The sequence below is a fragment of the Globicephala melas genome, chromosome 10 (assembly GCF_963455315.2).
Source record: "Globicephala melas chromosome 10, mGloMel1.2, whole genome shotgun sequence".
Classification (NCBI taxonomy): domain Eukaryota; kingdom Metazoa; phylum Chordata; class Mammalia; order Artiodactyla; family Delphinidae; genus Globicephala; species Globicephala melas.
Window position 1 is genome coordinate 20351048 of NC_083323.1, and position 20209 is coordinate 20371256.

Genomic DNA, 20209 nt, shown 5'->3' on the forward strand with positions numbered 1-20209 from the left:
TAACTGAATTCTTTTTCTGGAAGGTTTCCTATCTCCACTTCATTTAGTTGTTTTTCTGGGTTTTATCTTGTTCCTTCATCTGATACATAGCCCTCTGCCTTTTCATCTTGTCTACCTTTCTGTGAATGTGGTTTTTGTTCCACAGGCTGAAGGACTGTAGTTCTTCTTGCTTCTGCTGTCTGCCCTCTGGTGGATGAGGGTATCTAAGAGGCTTGTGCAAGTTTTTTCATGGGAGGGACTTGAAATGTATTCTTAATTAGTATTGAAAACAAGGTAAATACCTTTCAAATCCAGATAAAATCAAGGTTCCTCTAATTCTAAATCAAGCTGAGATTTCATTTCATTGAGTTGAGTCCCATCCAGTGTGAAAAGTTTCTGACTAAAAAGCAATTATGGGATTAGGAAAAGATAATCAGCACAACGGTATTTTGAAGTCATTCTGATTAATTAAGAACTTGTTCTACATGAGTGTCTTGGAAGAGGAGGGAAAATAAGCACAAACTCTGGTACAGTGGAGACTGAGTTAGTCCAGGCAGAAACACTCAAGACTTAGATGAAGGTACTGACAGAAAGCAAAGAAGGAGCTGACAGAAGAGAGATTATGGAGGATGGGCACAGTCTGGTAGTGGCCTCCCTGTGTAGGAGGAAGGGCAGCCCGTCTCCTGCTGCAGGATAAGCCCAATGCTGACTTTACACAGTGGCAGGTAATGGGGAAGGTCAGGGGGAGATACAGTTGTAAACAGCCTCTGCCTCCTTTATTTTAGGTAGTTACACTTCAGGATATAAACAGATCTAGACTATTCTGCTTCTTTGGGAAACTCAATTCATTAGGCTATAAGTGTCATCAAGGGTCACTGAGTTAATCATCCAGAAAATGAGGCCAGTCATGGAGCCAGACCTGTCATCCTGGGTATTACAGGCTGAATTGTGTCCCCACCCCACCCCCCGATTCATAAGTTGAAGTCCTAACCCTCAGTATCTCAAAATGTGTCTATATTTGGAGACAGGGTCTCTACAGATGTAATTAAGTTAAAATGAGGTCATTAGAGTGGACCTTAATCCAACATGACTAGTTTCCTTATAGGAAGAGGAAATTTAGGCAGAGACATGCACAGAGAGAAGACAATGTGAAGATACAGGGAGCAAGGAGAGAGACTGGGAACAGACCCTTCCCTCACGGCCCTCACAAGAAACCAGCCCTGCCAATACCTTGATCTCAGACTAGCCTCCAAACTGTGAGACAGTCAACTTCTTTTGCTTAAGCCACCCAGTCAGTGGCGCTTTGTTACGGCCGCCCTAGCAAAGTAACATCCTGGGTTACCCCTGAAGAAGGCATGCAGCATGTCTGGGCTCTTCTGTACAGCAAGCTGAGAACCACAGGCTAGAAGTAAGAGGCATTTCTACAATGAATCCCAAACAGAAATAGAATTGCACGTGGCCCCTGACGTGAGTTCCTGTACACAGGTGTGCTGAGTGAAGGCAGGGTTCAGCACTCCACGCTTTTTAACAGGGCTGGGAGTTCAGAAGGTCTAGACTTCTGAAGGGACACGTTTACCCTAAGGGTACTCACAGTGTGGGCCTACCACAAGGGCCAACAGTGACTTTAGACTGGTTTAGTCAAAATTATTTAATGCCCTACTTTATAGCTGAAAGGGGAAAATTTAGAAACATTTTTCTTTATAAATGAAAATGAAGATGAAGTAATTTGTCTTAGATGACACAGCTGCTTAGTGGTGACTCGGCTTCCCAGGAAAGAGCATTTTCCATCCCACTCGAAAGCCACTCCCATAAACACGTGTAACAAAAACCAGAACAGCTCCACCCAGGAGGAAGTCTTGAATGCAGCCTGGCTGTGGCTGGTAGCCCCCAGAAGTCACCTGGGCAGTCTCTTCCAACTCAGAAAACCATTTTCTAGAGAATGCATGCTTATAAAAGCATGAGAGAGGCCTCATCACAAGAACAGGGATTGCTGAGAATCCCAGTATCATTTCTAGATTTAAAAACTACCCAAATGTGTTCATGGGTGTGAGGAGAAAAGGCAGCCATCCACGAGGCATGATTTGAAGGAAAAAACACTCCCCTCAAAATTATCTCCCCCACCAAGCCTATCCCAGGGCTAAAATTCTCAGTTATGTTTACAGAAGATTCCTTTTAATTTATAAAAATATATATCTGTGTCTCTTGGAAGGAAAACACCCATTGATACCCATTATCATATCATATATGACTAGTGTATTTGATTTACTGGCCCAGCAAGGCTCTGAGGAAATGGTACTCAGGAGAGGTAGGAGATAATAGATGAGAGGAAGGGAAGAGGAGTTCAGGCCGGGCACATGGTGACCAAACCCACCCATGGGTCCTCGAGACTTCTGACAGGAATGGGGCAAGGAGAGAGAGGATAAAGACCAGACACGGGTTAGGAAAGGGCATGGTGTATTGGCCTAGAAGGGGATAAAGGGAGAGTGACATGCTGAGAAAGTGAAGTCTGTGGGACTGAATTTACCTCTCCTGGACGGTTTTATCTAGAGCTGGTCCTGCTTTTAGCCACATCCACCAAAGAGGCTGTTTGAGGAGTGGTTTCCCCTCAGTATTTATCACTTAGGGGAACACTACTGAGCCTGTGCACATCTGGTCACTGTCCAGGGTCCTGTAGAGTTCACAGAACCATTTCCTTGGAGTACTTAGGAGGTCTGCTTCCATGTGCCTACAATTGTGAAGCTAATATTCTCCTTCTGATAAAGTAAAGAGAATGGATAATATTTAAGGAAACTAAACAAATCTTACTACCAATTCTTCTGATGCCTCTACCTACAAGTGAAATGCTTTACTTAGTCATGGAATTTTACTCCACTAAGAAATCAAAACGTTGTGTGCTTTTTTTTTTAATTCCTCTTGAAATTTCCTATAAAGACAGGTATAAAAAATGTTTTATGAATCAACCTGACTTCCATCACAGGCCAGAGAGCGATGACTCAAGAGGGACTGTGTATTTCTTGGTTATCGGCTTTTTTTAAAAAAGAAAATTGAGGTAAATGATACAAACCTCCTCTTCTTCCCAGTCTATCAAATCCCAGTCATAAGCAATTACTGCTCTCCGTCTTTTCCAAAACTCCAGGAAAACTGTCGCTGGAACAAGCAGAGAAAGGCAGACATTTTCAAATAAAACAATGCCTTTAACTGTGCCAATGGATAATGAAGCCATTGTAAAGAATGACAGTTTGTGTAAGCATTCTTGAATATCAGAATTTCTAGATAAACTTTATTTAACAAGGATCATTTTCTGAGAATTACTAAGTCTGTGTCAAACACAATGAAAACTTAGAGATTTAAATTAAGCTGATTTGCAAGTCACAGCAGAGCAGACTTACTAGAATGACGAAGCTCCTGAGATGTAAGAATACAGAAAACTAGGTTACCAACATCATTTGAAAAGTGAGGGGCAGAAAAGGAAAAGCAAAGCCTAGCAGTTCACATGTATTTGATTGCCAGTGATCCCTTGTCCCCCAAATTCCCCTCAGGATAAATATCTGTGTAGATTGTATCTTCCTATTTTACTGAAGGAAGCTGTTTTGTTGGAGGAAGCTGTCCTGTTGCTTCTCTTTTCTCCAAACCATCTCTTTATTGTCACATTGAAGGCAAAAGTGTGTAAATTCTGTTAAGAACCTTTCCCAACCTGCTGGACTCCCTACCCAGGTAAAGCTGGGAGTGATCCTCATTTAGCCAAAGTAACTTTCTACTCAGTTTAATTTAAAAATATCAACACAAGTGAATTGTTGAGCATTATAAAATGATAGAGAGATCAAAAAATAATCTAGACACATTCCTGCTGCCTTGGAAGTCACAAGCCCAATGAGGGAACACATACACTCAGCTACTCACTCAGAGGATGACTGCAACTAAGGATATCACAGAGATACCCTAGGAGAGGTAATTGTTAACCATCTCTATTGGGCCTTGCTGTGTAGTCAGACTTCAAAAGAGAAAAATATGTCATATATTTGGAATCAGTTTCATGGGGTAAGGTAAACATCCAAATGTCCATTCCAAAGAGAGACAACTACTTCCTTCTTTTCTACTCCCCCTTGCTCTCACACTACCTCCTTATTAGTGGTATTCGGACACAGAAGACATGTTTAAAAATAAGTAACTGGAAAGACAGTATAGGGTAATAGTTAAGAGCTCTCTGGCTTGTGACCTAGGCATTCCTAGATTTGAAATCCAGTTCAGATACAAGCTGTGCTATCACTGACAAACGAATTCACTTTTCTAATTCTCAATTTTCTGCTAAGCAAATGAGGGATGGCAATATAATCCCTATTCGCAATGGCAAAATTCAAAATGCTCTAAAAATTGTATGTTTCTTCCCCTAAGTTTGGCACAAATTCATCTTGTGGCAAGCTGTGACTTCGACTGAGGTGAGGCTACTCAAAGTCTTCATTTATCCCTCTTAGTGAGAGTACACATACGTTGAAAGCAGCCATATTAATGTATTTGAATATGGGGTACTTCCCAGACCTCATGGGGTATTATAGAATATATGATATATGTACCACAGTGCCTCTCTAAAATCTGAAAAATTCAGAGTATAGTCGTTAAGAAAGTCACGCCTAAAATAATCAAGTGCTTAATTCTAGAAGTGGGAAATGGAAACAAACATATGTCTTTGGAGGTTAATAAAAGTGCCAAACTATTTACAACAGCCAAGATATGGAAGCAATCTAAATGTCCATTGACAGAGGAGTAAAGATATATATATATATATATATATATATATATATACACACACACAATGGAATATTGTATATACATTACAATATATATACATTGTATATATATATACAATGGAATATTAGCCATATAAAAGAATGAAATAATGCCATCTGCAGCAACATGAATGGACCTAGAGGTTGTCATACTGAGTGAAGTAAGTCAGACAGAGAAAAGACAAATATCATGATATCACTTATATATGGAATCTAAAAAAAAATGTACAAATGAACTTATTTACAAAACCAAAACAGAGTCACAGCTGTAGAAAACAAACTTATGGTTACCAGGGGGAAAGGGGGGAGGGATAAATTGGGAGATTGGGATTGACATATACACACTACTATATATAAAACAGATAAGTAATAAGGACCTACTGTATAGCACAGGGAAATTTACTCAATACTATGTAATGACCTATATGGGAAAAGAATCTAAAAAAGAATAGATATATGTATATGTATAACTGATTCACTTTGCTGTACACCTGAAACTAACACAACATTGTAAACCAACTATACTCCAATTAAAAATGAAGAAAGAAAAGTGCCAAAAACTGAGCAGCTATTTTCCACTGGAATCCTTGCCAGGAGTCTTATTGTGTCAGGGGTTCCCAAGACCACCTCCAGTCTTGATGATTCACTAGGAGGACTCATAGGACTCAGCATATAGTGGTACATATGGCTAAGGTTTACTACAGTGAAAGGATATAAAGCAAAATCAGCAGAGGGAAAAGGCACATGGGGTGAAGTCTGGTGGAAACCAGGTGCAAGCTTCCAAGAGTCCTCTCCCAGTGGAGTCACACAGCATGTACTTAATTCCCCAGTAATGAGTTGTGACAACACGTGAAATGTCGTCTAACAGGGAAGTTCATTAGAAACTCAGTGCCCAGGGTTTTTATCAGGGGCTGGTCACACAGACATCCTTTGCCTAGCACATTCCAAAATTCCCAAGCCTCACAAAAAATCAGGTAGGTATTCAGCACAAACCATAATGTTTGAGCAAACCGTTTCAAATGTAAAACAAGTTACTCTTAGCAGTTAGGGTGGTAGAAACTCTCCTGAAATTTAAGTTCCCAGATGCCAGCCACGGGCCAGCCCTGTAAAGCAGGACTCTCTAAGGCAGGCCTGCTGTGTTAACTTCTTTCTGCACATTTGCCCTCTGCCTCACCAAATTATCTTTTCCTTGCATGGGGTCCCTGAAACATCTCCTTGACTAGGTCCTCTGGCCCTTCAAACAAATGCCACTTTATTGATTTTCTCTCTTTGGTCTCCAGAGTCCCTCCTAGCCTTGAAGAGACAAGGCAGCCAAGCCTTGAATGTGTGGCTTTTCTCCGTAAGAAGAAAAGCTTTGGACCCCTTGGCCTCAGAAAGGCTTGCTCGGGGGTCATGCTGGGATGGCCTAAGGCCACAGGATACACATCCAGTCTGTCTTATAGGCTGTTGCTGCTCCCAACAAGCCCCATTGACCCATCTGTGGTTCTCGTCTGTAGGAACTGATTTCCAAGACAAGCCAGTGGCTGTAAGAATTATTCCACCAGCTTCCTTCTCCCCAGCATGTGCTGAACCCTGCCTCAAGGAGAAAGAAACTCGAAGCAGTAATTCCCTTCTTCAGCCAATAATCCTCTCCTCTCTTCCATTCTAGAACTTGGGAAGATGAGAAGAAGAAATGAATTGTTTGTGCAGCTGCCATTTTCTTATGTCTTTGTGTGAAAATCCCCATTCATCTGAGGAGGAATATGCTTCTATCTCTATGTATGAACTAGGATGTAATCAAACCAATATAGGTGATCTCTTCTCAAGGCAAAGCTCCAACCCCCCACCCTCATAACTCCATGATTTAAGTCCTTTGTCTAAATACACAGCTCTGGGAGCCCATGTGCTTTGGGTGTGGTAAGTTATATGCTGCCTTATGTCATGAGCTCACACTTTCCTCTTTGTCTCCTTTGAAGCTGGCTTATGCTATACGTATATGTATCCATCTATATATATATCTTTATATTATATCTTTCTTTTATACTGCTCAGTACTATGATTAAGTTTGATTAAAAGTATATTTCTTTTGGAACTTCCCTGGCGGTCCAGTGGTTAAGACTTTGCCTTTCCAATGCAGGGGGTGTGGATTCGATCCCTGGTTGGGGAGCTGAGATCCCACATGCCTCAGGGCCAAAAAACCAAAACATAAAACAGAAGCAACGTTGTGACAAATTCAATAAAGACTTTAAAACTGGTCCACATGAAAATATCTTTAAACAAAATTTTTAAAAAGTATATTTATTTTATATATTGATTCTCAAAAGACTGAACATTCTGACGTGTTTTGTCAACATTTTCTAATATATGCAATTATTTCCACAAGAATTTGGCCCCCAAATTTCCTTTTTCTCAGCTACTTACTGCTAGCATTTTGAACTTCTTAGATTCCAATCTATCTTTCCATGCTGCTAATGATTTTTCTAAACCCCAATCTAACCAGGTCTCCGAGCGGGGGTTCGTCAATAAAGTCACATCACCCATAAAATAAAGCCCTGTTACCAGCCCAGGATACAAGGATCCTAAGGACCCTGCTTGTGCCCAACTCTCCACCCTGTACTTCTACCTGATCTACCCACAAACAAGTTCACCTGAGATGTTAATGCCAATCTCAAACAACAATCCTCTCACAACAGTAGTTGACACATTAGGAAATTCTGAGACTTCTGTCAGTGCAGACAGGGTCAGGATTAGTGTTCAGGTAGGCTAGTGTTCAAATAGCAAGACACTCTTGGCTCCAAATCACACACAATTGAGAAGTTTGTCACATGCAGCCCATAAGGGACACAAAAGGAAGACATGACATAGAGTGTTCGGCAGGCCACACTCTATTATCATTTTCTTAAATAGAATAATTATGGTTTGTGGCTGACTCCTATGCATTTACTGAAACCATTTATCATCTTTCTAAGCATAGTGCGATTATATCTCCCAGGTTTACTGCAGTTATATGTGGCCATGAGCCAAATTTTGGCCAATGAAAAGTAAGTAGAAGTGATGTGCGTCACTTTTGGGCTGAGGAATTAAGAAGTAGGTGTATCCTCCCTATGCTTCTTATCTCCTTTTGCTTGATGAATGGAGAGAACTCTGAGGATCTAGAAGAGGATGGACCATGAGACGGAAGGAATTTGAGTACTTGGATGACCAGGTAGAAGGCTATCTGACAACCAGGAACACCTGATTGGGTTTTAAGTTTGTGGGTTCTACTGAGCATCAAGGTTTTGCAGTTAGTATATTACGGCAGCTAACTTTACTCATCTTAACTGATATAGGGATTTTTCTGGAAAGTATAGCCATGATTAACATTCTAGTTAGAAAAAAACCCATTGAATAACTATCTTTCATCATCTTCCTAAGGCATTTATAGAGACCTATGCAGGGAAATCTCCTCTTTCAGCTGCATATCTTAACTTCCATGGCAGGGTTGAAATACTGTACCATTTATTTAGTTACTGTATAGTAAGTATTTATTACATCTTAGGTACTAATCTTTATTTTCTAAAAAGCTTGTAAAGTTTGGCATTATTTTCATTATTCTATGGATGAAAAATTTGAGGTACAGAGAACTCACAAGGCTAGTAAAAAACAGAACTGAGATTTGAACTTGATTTGCCTCTTTTTTGGCTTAAAACAGTAGCAATTTAGTTTTTCACAGTTCTGGAGCTTACAAGTCCAAAATCAAGGTGTTAGCAGGGTTGGTTCCTACTGGAAGCTTTGAGGGAGAGTCTGTTCCATGCTTCTCCCCTAGCTTCTTGTGGTTTCCCATAATCCTTGGCATTCCTGGATTTGCAGAGGTACTGCTCCTCTACCTCTGTCTTCACATGGCATTCTCCCCTGTGAGTGTCTGTGTCCCTGTTTTCTCTTCTTATAAGGACACCAGTCATACTGGTAATCCAGTATGGACTCCTCTTAACTTCGTTACATCTTCAAAGACCCTATTTCCAAATAAGGTCACTTTCACAGGTATCAGGAGTTAGAACCTCAACATATCCTTTTTGGGGGGACACAATGCAACCCACAACAGGGATGTTTGGGATGTTACAAGGACTAGGGGCACAACTGGCATTTAGAGTAGGAGCCAGAGGTGCTAACTACATGACTCCTAGCTAGGAGCCCACACTCTAATCTGGGAGCTTTAACTTCTACTGAAATGGGAAAAGCCAAAAAGAGAGACAAAGGAAGACAAAGAAAGCCTACTCTCCCAACCACAGGAGCTGAAACTAGTTATAAATCAGAAGTGCTGTGCCCCAGGGTTATAGGTTCACTGTGGGAGCCTGACATTAGCTCTGTATCCTTCTCTCGGATCTATACTCTTCTTCTGGGAGGCCTGGAAAAGTCCACACTTATTCCCAAAGCTACTAGGGATACAATGCTGCCAATTTTTGCCCTCTGGTAACATAATAGGTATTGAGAGGCCTAATTTGATTCTTCACTTTAAAAATGTCTGCACTGGTAGTCCAGAGGAAAATTATGTTTAATCCCAGAAAACAATTTTAAAGGCATTTTTCTTATTTTTGAAAAAACAAGGAGCTTAAAGATCCTACAGTCTAACGTCTTTCCTTGAGAAAAGATTATGTTCCATTTGTTTGGAGAAAAAGAAGAATTGAGCTCTGGCCAGGAATAAAATGAGGAGTACCTGTGAGTGAGTACTTATGATTTTAATTTCAGAATGATGACCTGCTGTCTGATGACTCAAAGCATTTTCAGAAACCTGGTCAAGATGATTCTCTTACTTCCTAGGAAAGCAGAATGACTTACTTCATACACATCTTCAGTCATTTTTTTCCCAATGCTAATTTTAATTTTTAAAAGTAAAATTAATAATACTAACAGATTTCATCTTTTCAGTCCTTTATAACTTTCTGAGAATGTTCATTTGGAGGAAGAAATGAGGAATTTATTTTAAAGTCTATTTTGTCTGATATGAATATTGCTACTCCAGTTTTTTTTGATTTCCATTTGCATGGAATACCTTTCTCCATCCTCTCACTTTCAGTCTGTATGTGTTCCTAGACCTGAAGTGAGTCCCTCGTAGACAGCATATCTATGGGTCTTGTTTTTTGTATCCATTCAGCCAGTTTATGTCTTTTGGTTGGAGCATTTAATCCATTTACATTTAAGGTAATTATTGATATGTATGTTGCTATTGTTATTTTCTTAATTTTTTTTATAGGTCTTTTTCTTCCCTTCCTCTTTTGTTCTCTGCTCTTGTGTTTCTTGCCTAGAGAAGTTCCTTTAGTGTTTGTTGTAAACTGGTTTGGTAGTGCTGAATTCTCTTAGCTTTTGCTTGTCTGGAAAGCTTTTGACTTTTCCACTGAATCTGAATGAGAGCCATGCTGGGTAGAGCAGAGGAGTTTAAATGATGTGCTTTTCAAGAACCTAGAAATAAAGGAATAAGTCACATCCTGAGAGCTTAACTTGTAAAATCTTCACACAATGAGTGAGCTTAGTTAGAAGTCACAAACTCAAATGCTAAATGGGTCAGATCAGTACAAAACCTGGAAGAAGCCATCAATAGGGAGTGGTGGGGTTTGGGACAAATTGGGAAGTGTATGCACCATGTAAAGTGGTAGGTTTTTCTCAGTTCTCATTGATTCTGCTGTGGCAAGTTCTTCAAACTTTTCAAAAGGAACTATGAAAATGTATTTTCACATGGACTATCTCAATTTTAAAATGTTAAGAGTTTATTCATATATTTTAAAAATTGGTGAAAACCAAACAGAATATTTTTATGGGTTGCTAATTTGCAACATTTGAGGTAGGCCATTGGAAGTAATAATGCAAATGAATATAAATGAGTGACTAGAGAGTTTGTGAAACACTCTAAAATGCCAAGATGAGGGTAATCTCAGGATCCAGGAAGGACAGGAATGTGACTCCATTTTAAGAAGTCGAAACTATTACTGGCATTGGGACCTCTTCTGGAGAAAGTCAGTATGTCCAGATAGGGGAAAAACAAGGGTAGCTGAGGAAAAACAAGGGCCTAAGAACACAAATTTGGTAGTTTCATCTAATGTAGATATTAGAAAGGTATCCTGACATGGGATAAGAATGATTAATCAAGCAGAAAAAAAATAGTTCTTGCTCCCCTCTTTTGTTCATTTAACAATTATTAATTGCATTCTTTTAATGTTCTAGGGATTTTGCTAGCTGTACTGATTCCCATGCTCAAACAACATATGGTGATTAATTTGGTTTCCCAAGTTTCCTGACAGAGGAATAATGTGATGGTCATTATAAAATAATATTCACTACCATATACCTGTATTTTCACATACTAGCTTATGCACTGGTGTTTGCAGAGTTTAGAAGAGTCTGTATCCCCAGGTCAGATTAGCTCTGGGTATTCCAACAGTGTTTCTGAACTGGTATTGCCTAGGAGACACCATGGATCATGGCAGTTTCTCCAGGGAACCACAATTCTCTGAGGCCTTGTCTGAGCGTATGCTTCCCTTCTATAAGAAGCCATTAAACTGCAGCAGGCTGAGGACTTTCGCTTCCACTCATGAGGATTAACTACTACAATATAAGAAATAGCTGTTATCAGCACTGGACAAGAGACAGTGCAAACCTGTGACACCGAGAGGAAAGAAATAAATGAGGTGGGCCCTAGGAGCATACCAACTCATTGCTTCTAGGCAGTTCCCAGGATACAGTTCAGGCAGGGAGAAGAAAAACAGGGCCTAGTGGTCTTACTGAGCTGGGGAGACAGAGATTGAGTAGGGAGGGTGAGTTGGCAATTATCTATGGGGCAGAATACCAGGAAGGAAGGAGCTATACTAAAAGAAAGCTGCAATATCAGCAACAAGGTCCCCTCTACTCTTGACATGCATAGGGTGAAACTACATGAGGCTGCTTGGTAGCTAAACAATCCTCAGAGTTCACAGAGGGCCAGAAGTAGTCCACAATCCCACTAGTCAGAATGCAGAGTACTATAATACATAGGTATTATAAGAGGCCTAATACAGGTGATGCCTTAGTTGTGGACTATTGTAAGTCTCTGGACTTACAATAAACAAGCTAAACACAAGTTTCAAAAGGATCAAACAGGGCTGCAAGTTAGTTAACTGCATGCCTGAACAAAGTCCAGCACTAAAGAAACACAACAAAACCCCAAAACTCAACACTTTCCAGCACTGAATAAAAAATTACCAGGAATGCAAATTAGCAGGAAAATAAAACCTATAACTAAGAGAAAATTCAATCAATCTCAGACTGACAGCCTAGAAATGATAGAGCAAGGATGACAAAACAACTACAGTTGGCCCTTGAACAATGTGGGGGTTAGGGGTGCCAACCCCCATGCAGTTGAAAAATTCACATATAACTTTATAGTAGGCCTTCCGTATCAGCAGTTCCACATCTGTGGATTCAACCAATTGCTGATCATATAGTACTGCAGTACATATTTATTGAAAAAAAATCTGCATATAAGTGGACCTGTGCAGTTCAAATCTGTGCTGTTCAAGAATCAACTGTATTATAAATATGCTTCATATGTCAAGAAGGTAGATAAAAACCTGAACACAATGGGGAAAGTGATAAAATATACAAAAAGATCCAATTGATTAAAATCTGAGATGAAAAATACAAGACAGGAAAAGAAAAATACACTGGATAGGATTAACAGAAGATTAGCTTTTTCAGAAGAAAAGATCAGTGAACCTGAAGACAGATCAACAGAAACAATATAAAAAGGAGCCTGGAGAACACAAAGACTAAAAAGAATGAAAAAGGGTAACCAAAGTATAAGTAACCTGTAGGACAATATTCAGCGGTCTAACATACATGTAATTGGAGTACTAGACAATATGATTCTGGAAAATTTTCTAAGAACATGCAAGACCTGTACATTGGAAATTACATAACATTGCTTAAAGAAATTAAATAAATGAAAAGCTAAATGACATTCATGGGTAGAAATATTTGATAGTAAGTCTTCAGTATTCCCAAACTGATTTACTGATTCAACTAAATCACAATCAAATATCAGCATTTTTGGAGGGTAAAAATTGACAAGTTAATTCTAAAATTTATATGGAAATGCAAAGGACCTAAAGCAGACCAAACAATTTTTTAAAAGAGGAAGATTTCAAAGCTTACTATTATGCTATAATAATCAACACAGTGTTATTACATAAAAGTACACATATAGATCAAACAGAAAAAAATTTCACATATAGACCTATACATGGCCAACTGATTTTCAACCAAAATATGCCAAGAAAATTCAAGGAAGAAAAGGATAATCTTTCAGCAAGTAGTACTGGAACAACTGGATATCCATATATGCAAAAAAAATGGATCTGACCCTTACCTTACACTATATACAAAAATCAACTTGAAATAACTCATGGACCTAAATATATGTTCTAAAACTACAAGCTCTCTAGAAAAAAATCTTAGGGACCTTGAGTTTGGCAAAGATTTCTTAAAAAAACAAAAATCACAAAATAAAAGAAAAAATTAAATTGGAATATATCAAAAGTAAAAACTCTTGCCTTTTATTTTATTTATTTTTCATTTTAAACTTTTTATTTATTTATTTGTTTGTTTATTTATTTATTTATTGGCCATGGCACAAGGCATGTGGGATCTTAGTTCCCCAACTAGGGATCAAACCTGTGCCCCCTGCAGTTGGAAGCATGAGGTCCTAACCACGGGACTGCCAGTGAATTCCAAGCACTTGCTTTTTATTTTTATTCTTATTTTTTATTTTATTTTTTTAACACCTTTATTGGAGTATAATTGCTTTACGATGGTGTGTTAGTTTCTGCTTTATAACAAAGTGAATCAGTTATACATATACATATGTTCCCATATCTCTTTCCTCTTGCGTCTCCCTCCCTCCCACCCTCCCTACCCCACCCCTCTAGGTGGTCACAAAGCACCGAGCTGATCTCCCTGCAAGCGCTTGCTTTTTAAAAGATACCATTAAGAACATAAAAATGAAAGCCACGAACTGGGAAAAATATTTGCAAACATAGTATGCTAAAGGACTTCTCGGATTATATAAATAACTCTTTTAACTTAAAAATAAGAAGACAAACAACCCAATAACAAATGGGCATTTGAACAAACACTTCACTAAAGATGTGCAGATTGCAAACAAGCTCACGGAAAGATGTTCAACATCACTAGTCATCAGGGAAATGCAAATTAAAACCACAATGGGATAACACTATGTACCCACTAGGATGACTAAAATTATAAAGACTAATAATTTCAGGTGTTTGTGAGGATGTGGAACACCTGGAGCTCTCATATAATGCTACTGGGAATGCACAACGGCACAGCTACTTCAGAAAACAATTTTTTATAAAGTTAGACATTCCCTTATTCTATGATCCAGCAATGCCACTCCTAATTATTTTCCCAGGAGAAATAAATACAAAGACTTTTATGCAAATGTGCAAAAAATTTTTATAATAGCCGTTAAGTCTCAGCTGTATTCATAATAGCTAAAAACTGGATTGAATCCAAATGTTTATCAACATTTGGGTAAACAAATGGATAAAATGAATAAACAAATTTTGGTATATTTCAGGCAATGGAATACTATAAAGAACAAACTACCAACATATGCAACAATATAAATGAATCTCAACAGCTTTAATCTTAGTGGAAGAAGCCAGAAACAAAATGCTAAATACTGAAAGACTCTATTTGTATGCAATTCTAGAACAGAGTAAACTATAGTGATAGAAAGCACGTTTGAGGTTGCCAAGGGGCTGATTTCAGAGGCTTGAAGAAACTTTCTGGAAAATGAAAATGTTCTATGTCATCATTACAGTGACGGTTACATGACTATATATGTTTGACATAACGTCAAAATGTACACTTAAAATCACTGGATTTTATTTTATGTGAATTATACCTAACTAAAACTGATAAAAATGTCCTATCATCCTATCACCCAGAGGACACCACCATTAATATAATATAAAATACCTTTGTTTAGCTCACAGGAAACATTTTGACCAGGCCCAACTGTGAATGGCTGCAAGTAAGAAGAAATTAACACATCCCCTTCCAGAGTCTGTCCAGAACTAGGAAATATCTACAATGACTTATAGCCTTTTTTATTCTTCCTCCTCACCTCCCCCCTCTTTGTTCTACAAAAGAAACTAGCATCGAAATCCAGGCAAGATAGTTCTTTGGGACACCAGTCCACCATCTTCTCAGTCTTCTGGCTTTTTGAATAAAGTCACTATTCTTTGCCCCAGTATATCATCTCTCGATTTATTGGCCTGTCATGCAGTGAGCAGTAGGACTTTGGACTCGGTGACGCTTCTATACCTGAAATCACACTTTATTTGTATGCTTTGTACCCTATATTAAAAAAAGTTAAATATAGCTTTGTGTTACATTATTATATGCTTGGAAAGATGATTTTTAATGGCTACTTATAATTTCCTTAACCATTCTATTGTTGGATATTTAGGTTATTTCCAATTTTTGTCTGTCACAAACAACTAAAGCAAGGAAAATATATTTATGGATATGTTTATGTTTATATATGTTTATAATGTATTTGTTTTTTAAAAAATTTATTTATCTTTACTTATTTGTGACTGCGTTGGGTCTTTGTTGCTGTGCACGGGCTTTCTCTAGTTGCAGTGAGCGGAGCCTACTCTTCGTTGCAGTACGTGGGCGTCTCATTGTGGTGGCTTCTCTTGTTGCACAGCATGGGCTCTAGGCATGTGGGCTTCAGTAGTTGTGGCACGTGGGCTCAGTAGTTGTGGCTCGTAGGCTCTAGAGCACAGGCTCAGTAGTTGTGGTGCACAGGCTTAGTTGCTCCGTGGCATGTGGGATCTTCCCTGACCAGGGCTCGAACCCATGTCCCCTGCATTGGCAGGCGGATTCTTAACCACTGAGCCACCAGGGAAGCCCAATATATATTTTTTTATTCTGTAATTAAGATCTTCCCTGACACACAATTCTGCATGATGTTTTAACTGAGCACTGGAACAGCCTTCTTAGTGGCTACCTGCTACCTATTGGTCCCCACTTTCACCCCTCCCCACACTGTTGCCACAGTTGCTTCCCAAACACAACTGATGATGTCACTCCCCAGTTTACAACTTCAGCTGGCTTTCTGCTGCCTACAGGGTGAAGCCATGGTTCTCTGTTGTGGTACCGATGTTGTGTGATAAACAGAACTCAGGCTTCAACATATACTCTTTTATGGCTGAATTGTGTCCCCCCTGCAAAAAAATATGTTGGTGTCCTAAGCTCCAACCTCAGAATGTCACCTTATTTGGAAATAAAATAACTGCAGATTAACTAGTTGAGTTCATACTGGAGTAAGGTGGGCCCTTAATCTAATATGATTCGTGTACTTATATAAGAAGACCACCATGTGAAGACAACAGAGACACGAGGAGAATGCAGGTGAAGATGGGGGGCAGAGATTGGAGCCATGTTCTCTCCAAGCCAAGGAATGCCAAGGTTTGCTGGCCAGCACAAGAATCTAAGAGAGACACATGGGACAGATTCCCACACAGGGTCTCCCAAAGGAACCAACACTGTTGACACCTTGATTTCGGACATCTAGTCTCCAGAACTGTGAAAGGATAACTTTCTGGGGTTTTAAGCCACCCAGTTTGTGGTATATTGTTCCAGCACCCCCTAGGAAACCAGGACACATTCTATGTCCCTAGCACATGTAATGTCTAAGCATTCCTTTTCAGAGTTTTGCTCACACTGTTCTCAGCTCAGAATGTTATTCATACCTCCCCCAACTCCATTTATTTGCCTGGCAAATTTAAGACTTGGTTCCAATATCTATTCTTGGGTAAAAGCTTTTCTGCTTTTCCTTTTTGCCTCAGGAAGTTGGCTGCATGGACCCTCATTGTATCTTTATAAATTGGACTTAACACCTAGCATTATAATTACCAACTTCTGAAAGCAGAGATCACACCTTACTCATTTTTTAGGTATGCCCAGTGCCAAGGGACAGTGAATACGCACTGTCTGCTGAGTAATGAAATCTTATAACATCCTATAGGAGGTGAATGCCACAGTGGACATACTTCAGAATGACTCCGGAGTTTGGCAGACGAAATCTGGTTTAAAATCCAGACTCCATCACTTACCAGCTGCTGGGTAATCTTAGGTAAGTTGCATAACCTCTCTGAGCCTGAATATCCTCATCTATAAGATGGAGATAGGAATTTCTTCCTGGTGGGTTATGAGAAATTGATGAGGTATCATATGTGACTGCACCTACACACCTAGTAGGCATTTAGTAAATGTATACATTTTCATTTTCTGAATATACAATCACCGTTTTTCATTGGATATATAGATAAGATTATGAAAATTAGTGTAAATATCTAAAAACAAAAGGCAAATTATTATAAAATTTATTTTCAAAAAATGAGACATACTTCGTTCTTAAATTACTGATGGGACCATATGCAGAATCTTTGAATTTGCATTTAAACAACCACAATCTTGTGATTTTGATTGGAAAGCTCTGAGGACCTCGATTTGTTTGTTTACTGGGGATAATTTAATTTTTGGCAACACTTGAAAGAGGAAAAAAAAAAAAGAAAAAAAGAAAACAGAAACAAAGAACAGCGAGATAATATGCTTCCTGGCAAGTCTCTGCCAGTATCAAACTCCCTAATGACTCATTTTTTTTCCCCTAGGGAGAGAGCTAATTTAGACCATAATTGTCTGTCCCTTGAATCTTTCTGAACCAAAATGATCATTGACGAAAGAGCCACTCTGATTCAAGCCCTAGGCTCACAGAATAGTCCCTAGGAGGCCCTGCATCACACGAGTGTGAACAGGAACAAAGGTGGTGGAGTTCTGTCAAGATTTCTAACCCCACACAAAGGCCCTTCCAGCAACTACAGACTGTTTCCAAATGGAGCCTTATTGTTTCTCTGGTGAACATACAAAGCAAAAGGCAACAAAACAGACACACCAACCCCATCCCTTCTGAGGACTTGTAAACCCCTTAGATCTGTTCTCATCATCTCCATACCTAGCAATTTCCCGAAAATAAAGTGCATTTGTTTTCCTAAATGTTGTAACTTGTCAGCTGTAAAGGATGATCCTGAGACCATTAAACCGAGCTCCGTTAGAACTGATACATGTTTATACTGGGCTCGGGACAAGTGTAACAGTCTTTTATTTTAAAGTTCAGATCCGTGAAACAGAAGCAAACAGGATTACAGACAGCACATGGTCCTAGCAGTGGAGTGGAGGAGCTAAAAGCTTGTCTAGTTTAACTCTTGGTTTTACCACTTTTTTCTAGCTACTGCCTCCATTTTCTCATCTATCACATGGGAATAGTAATATTCCCTTCCTCAAAGGTTGCTATACAGATTAACTGAGATGATACTGAACAATGCTTAATATAGTAAGCCCTCAATAAGTGTATGCTATTATTCTAATTATCACTGTTATTGGCTATTCTAGATTTCTGCAAAAGGCAAAGCCCTATCTACAAAGAAACACCTGGGGTAAATGATTCTTTTTCTCAAACTGGGAACAATACAAGATTTAAGTAATAAGTTGTCTACGAAGACAAAGCAATTCTGAAAATGAATTATTCCAGGCTTGCGTTGCCTGGAATGGCCCTAAAATGTTCCCTTTGTTCAAAGGTTATTACAAAACATCTATCAGCTTCTTACTGAGTGCCCTCCGAGGAACAAGGACTGTCAGATCTCCAGTCTACCTACTTGCAACGTCCATGCTCCAGGCAATCACTACCAGTCCACTGAGGTTGGCAGAGATAAAATAATAAAGTCTGTCTGTTATCCCCAGTATAAGACATTCCAATTTGCAAGAAAGGGATGCCATCCACTTTACAATGGTGGTACTGGGTGAGGGGTGGAGATGACAACCTCTACCTTATAGACTATTATCATTCTACCAGAATTTTACTTCTGGGTAACTGTGGGAGAAGAAAATATTATTTCAGCCAAAGTATATGTAAAATTGGTGGAACACTGAAATGGATAAGGGAGTTTTGTGTGTTAATTCTTCTGAATACCACTCTCTCTACAGAAGTATTAACCTATTACACAGTAGACCAGTAGCCCAAAACAGAGCTTCCCAATATGTATGCCAGGAATGGATTATAGGTCTGCCAGAGGTGATAATCCCATCAGTTTTGGGGGAGGCTAAGGTTCTTAGGGCAGTATTATCCCTGGCCATGAGCAGGTTCCTTCATGGACATCAGCATGCTGTGCAAATATTATCATTTCCTATGTGTCATGACTTGAAAAAGTTTGGGAACCACTGATTTAGGAAATGAATACATTTTCCAGAGTCTCCTCATTTGTGATCATGGCAAAGTTGAAGTACTGGATGTCTTATTATATTTCATGATCATGGTTACCAATACTAATATGTTCTAGAAAAGCCAGATACACATTCTTGACCTGAGAGGTCATTCCTGTAACCAAAACTCTATTATGGTTACCTTCCTTTGTTTGCAAGAGATGCAGTAAAGGGTAGCATAAATAGCGAGGGCTTTCCCAAGGTCCACCAAGGGAGGCAGAAATCCCATGGGAATTAAAAGACTGGACCTATTCAGACAGGATATGGAAGCCAGCAGCTTGAGAGACTACAGCCACAAGACACCCTGGGTCTTCACCCTGATACTCCACTAATAACATGACTTGGCCACATTCTTTCTTTGTTTCTCTTGGGGGATTGTCTTGCATTTTCTCTCAGATGGCTACCAGTTGGCTTCTGTACCCTCTATTCTAATTTTTTCTACTAGTTCTTTGCTTCTGCTTATTTCTAGGTTCAATTTCTCATAAACTCAACCTGCTCATAATTCCTCCTGGTCCCCAATTCTACCTGCTGGTCAATCTCAATCTCCCTCTCTCCCTTCCTCCCTCCCGTTTCTTCCCTCTCTGCATCTTTCAGTGCCTGTTTCTACCGCTAACTCTCTTGTGTCGCTCCACATTTGCCAATCCACATTCTTAAGAATAAGACTCTGGGTGGCATTGCCAGCTCCTGTTTGGGCAGAACCTTCTCTCATGACACTCACCAACCTATGGTTTGACTATTCTTGGGACAAATGCCCACTGGGTGAAAAGGGGCTGGAGTCATAGGGTTCAAAAATTTTTCTTCAACAGAGCTGCGGTGGGTGGGACAACTTGCTTTTGAAGAGCTCGAGGTAAAGAAGACATAACATACTTAGAACAAACCTCCCAAAGAAAACAAGGTTTTATATTTCTACATGCCAAAGAGACCATTTAAACATATTTATTGTCTTATAAAGAAACTCTTTTGGTAATTTTCTTCTCTTTCTCTTCTTTTTTCCCAATCCATACATTTATCCATCCATCCATCTAATGAATATTAATCTCTCTGTCTTAAAAAGAAATGCATAAGGTTTTCCATGACCATAATAGTCCTTGAGGACCATGAATCTATTA

The 20209-nt window shown here is 39.2% G+C and overlaps 1 protein-coding gene across 2 annotated transcripts in view; it reads right to left on the reverse strand.

Annotated features, from left to right (window-relative positions):
- Positions 1-20209, reverse strand: part of ANO4 (anoctamin 4) — a 193952-nt gene that overhangs the window by 77405 nt on the left and 96338 nt on the right. For both annotated transcript variants that reach the window (XM_060305767.1, XM_060305768.1), the window contains exon 11: positions 3044-3126. In XM_060305767.1, the coding sequence (XP_060161750.1) occupies positions 3044-3126 (83 nt within the window). The remainder of the gene's footprint in view (positions 1-3043; positions 3127-20209) is intronic.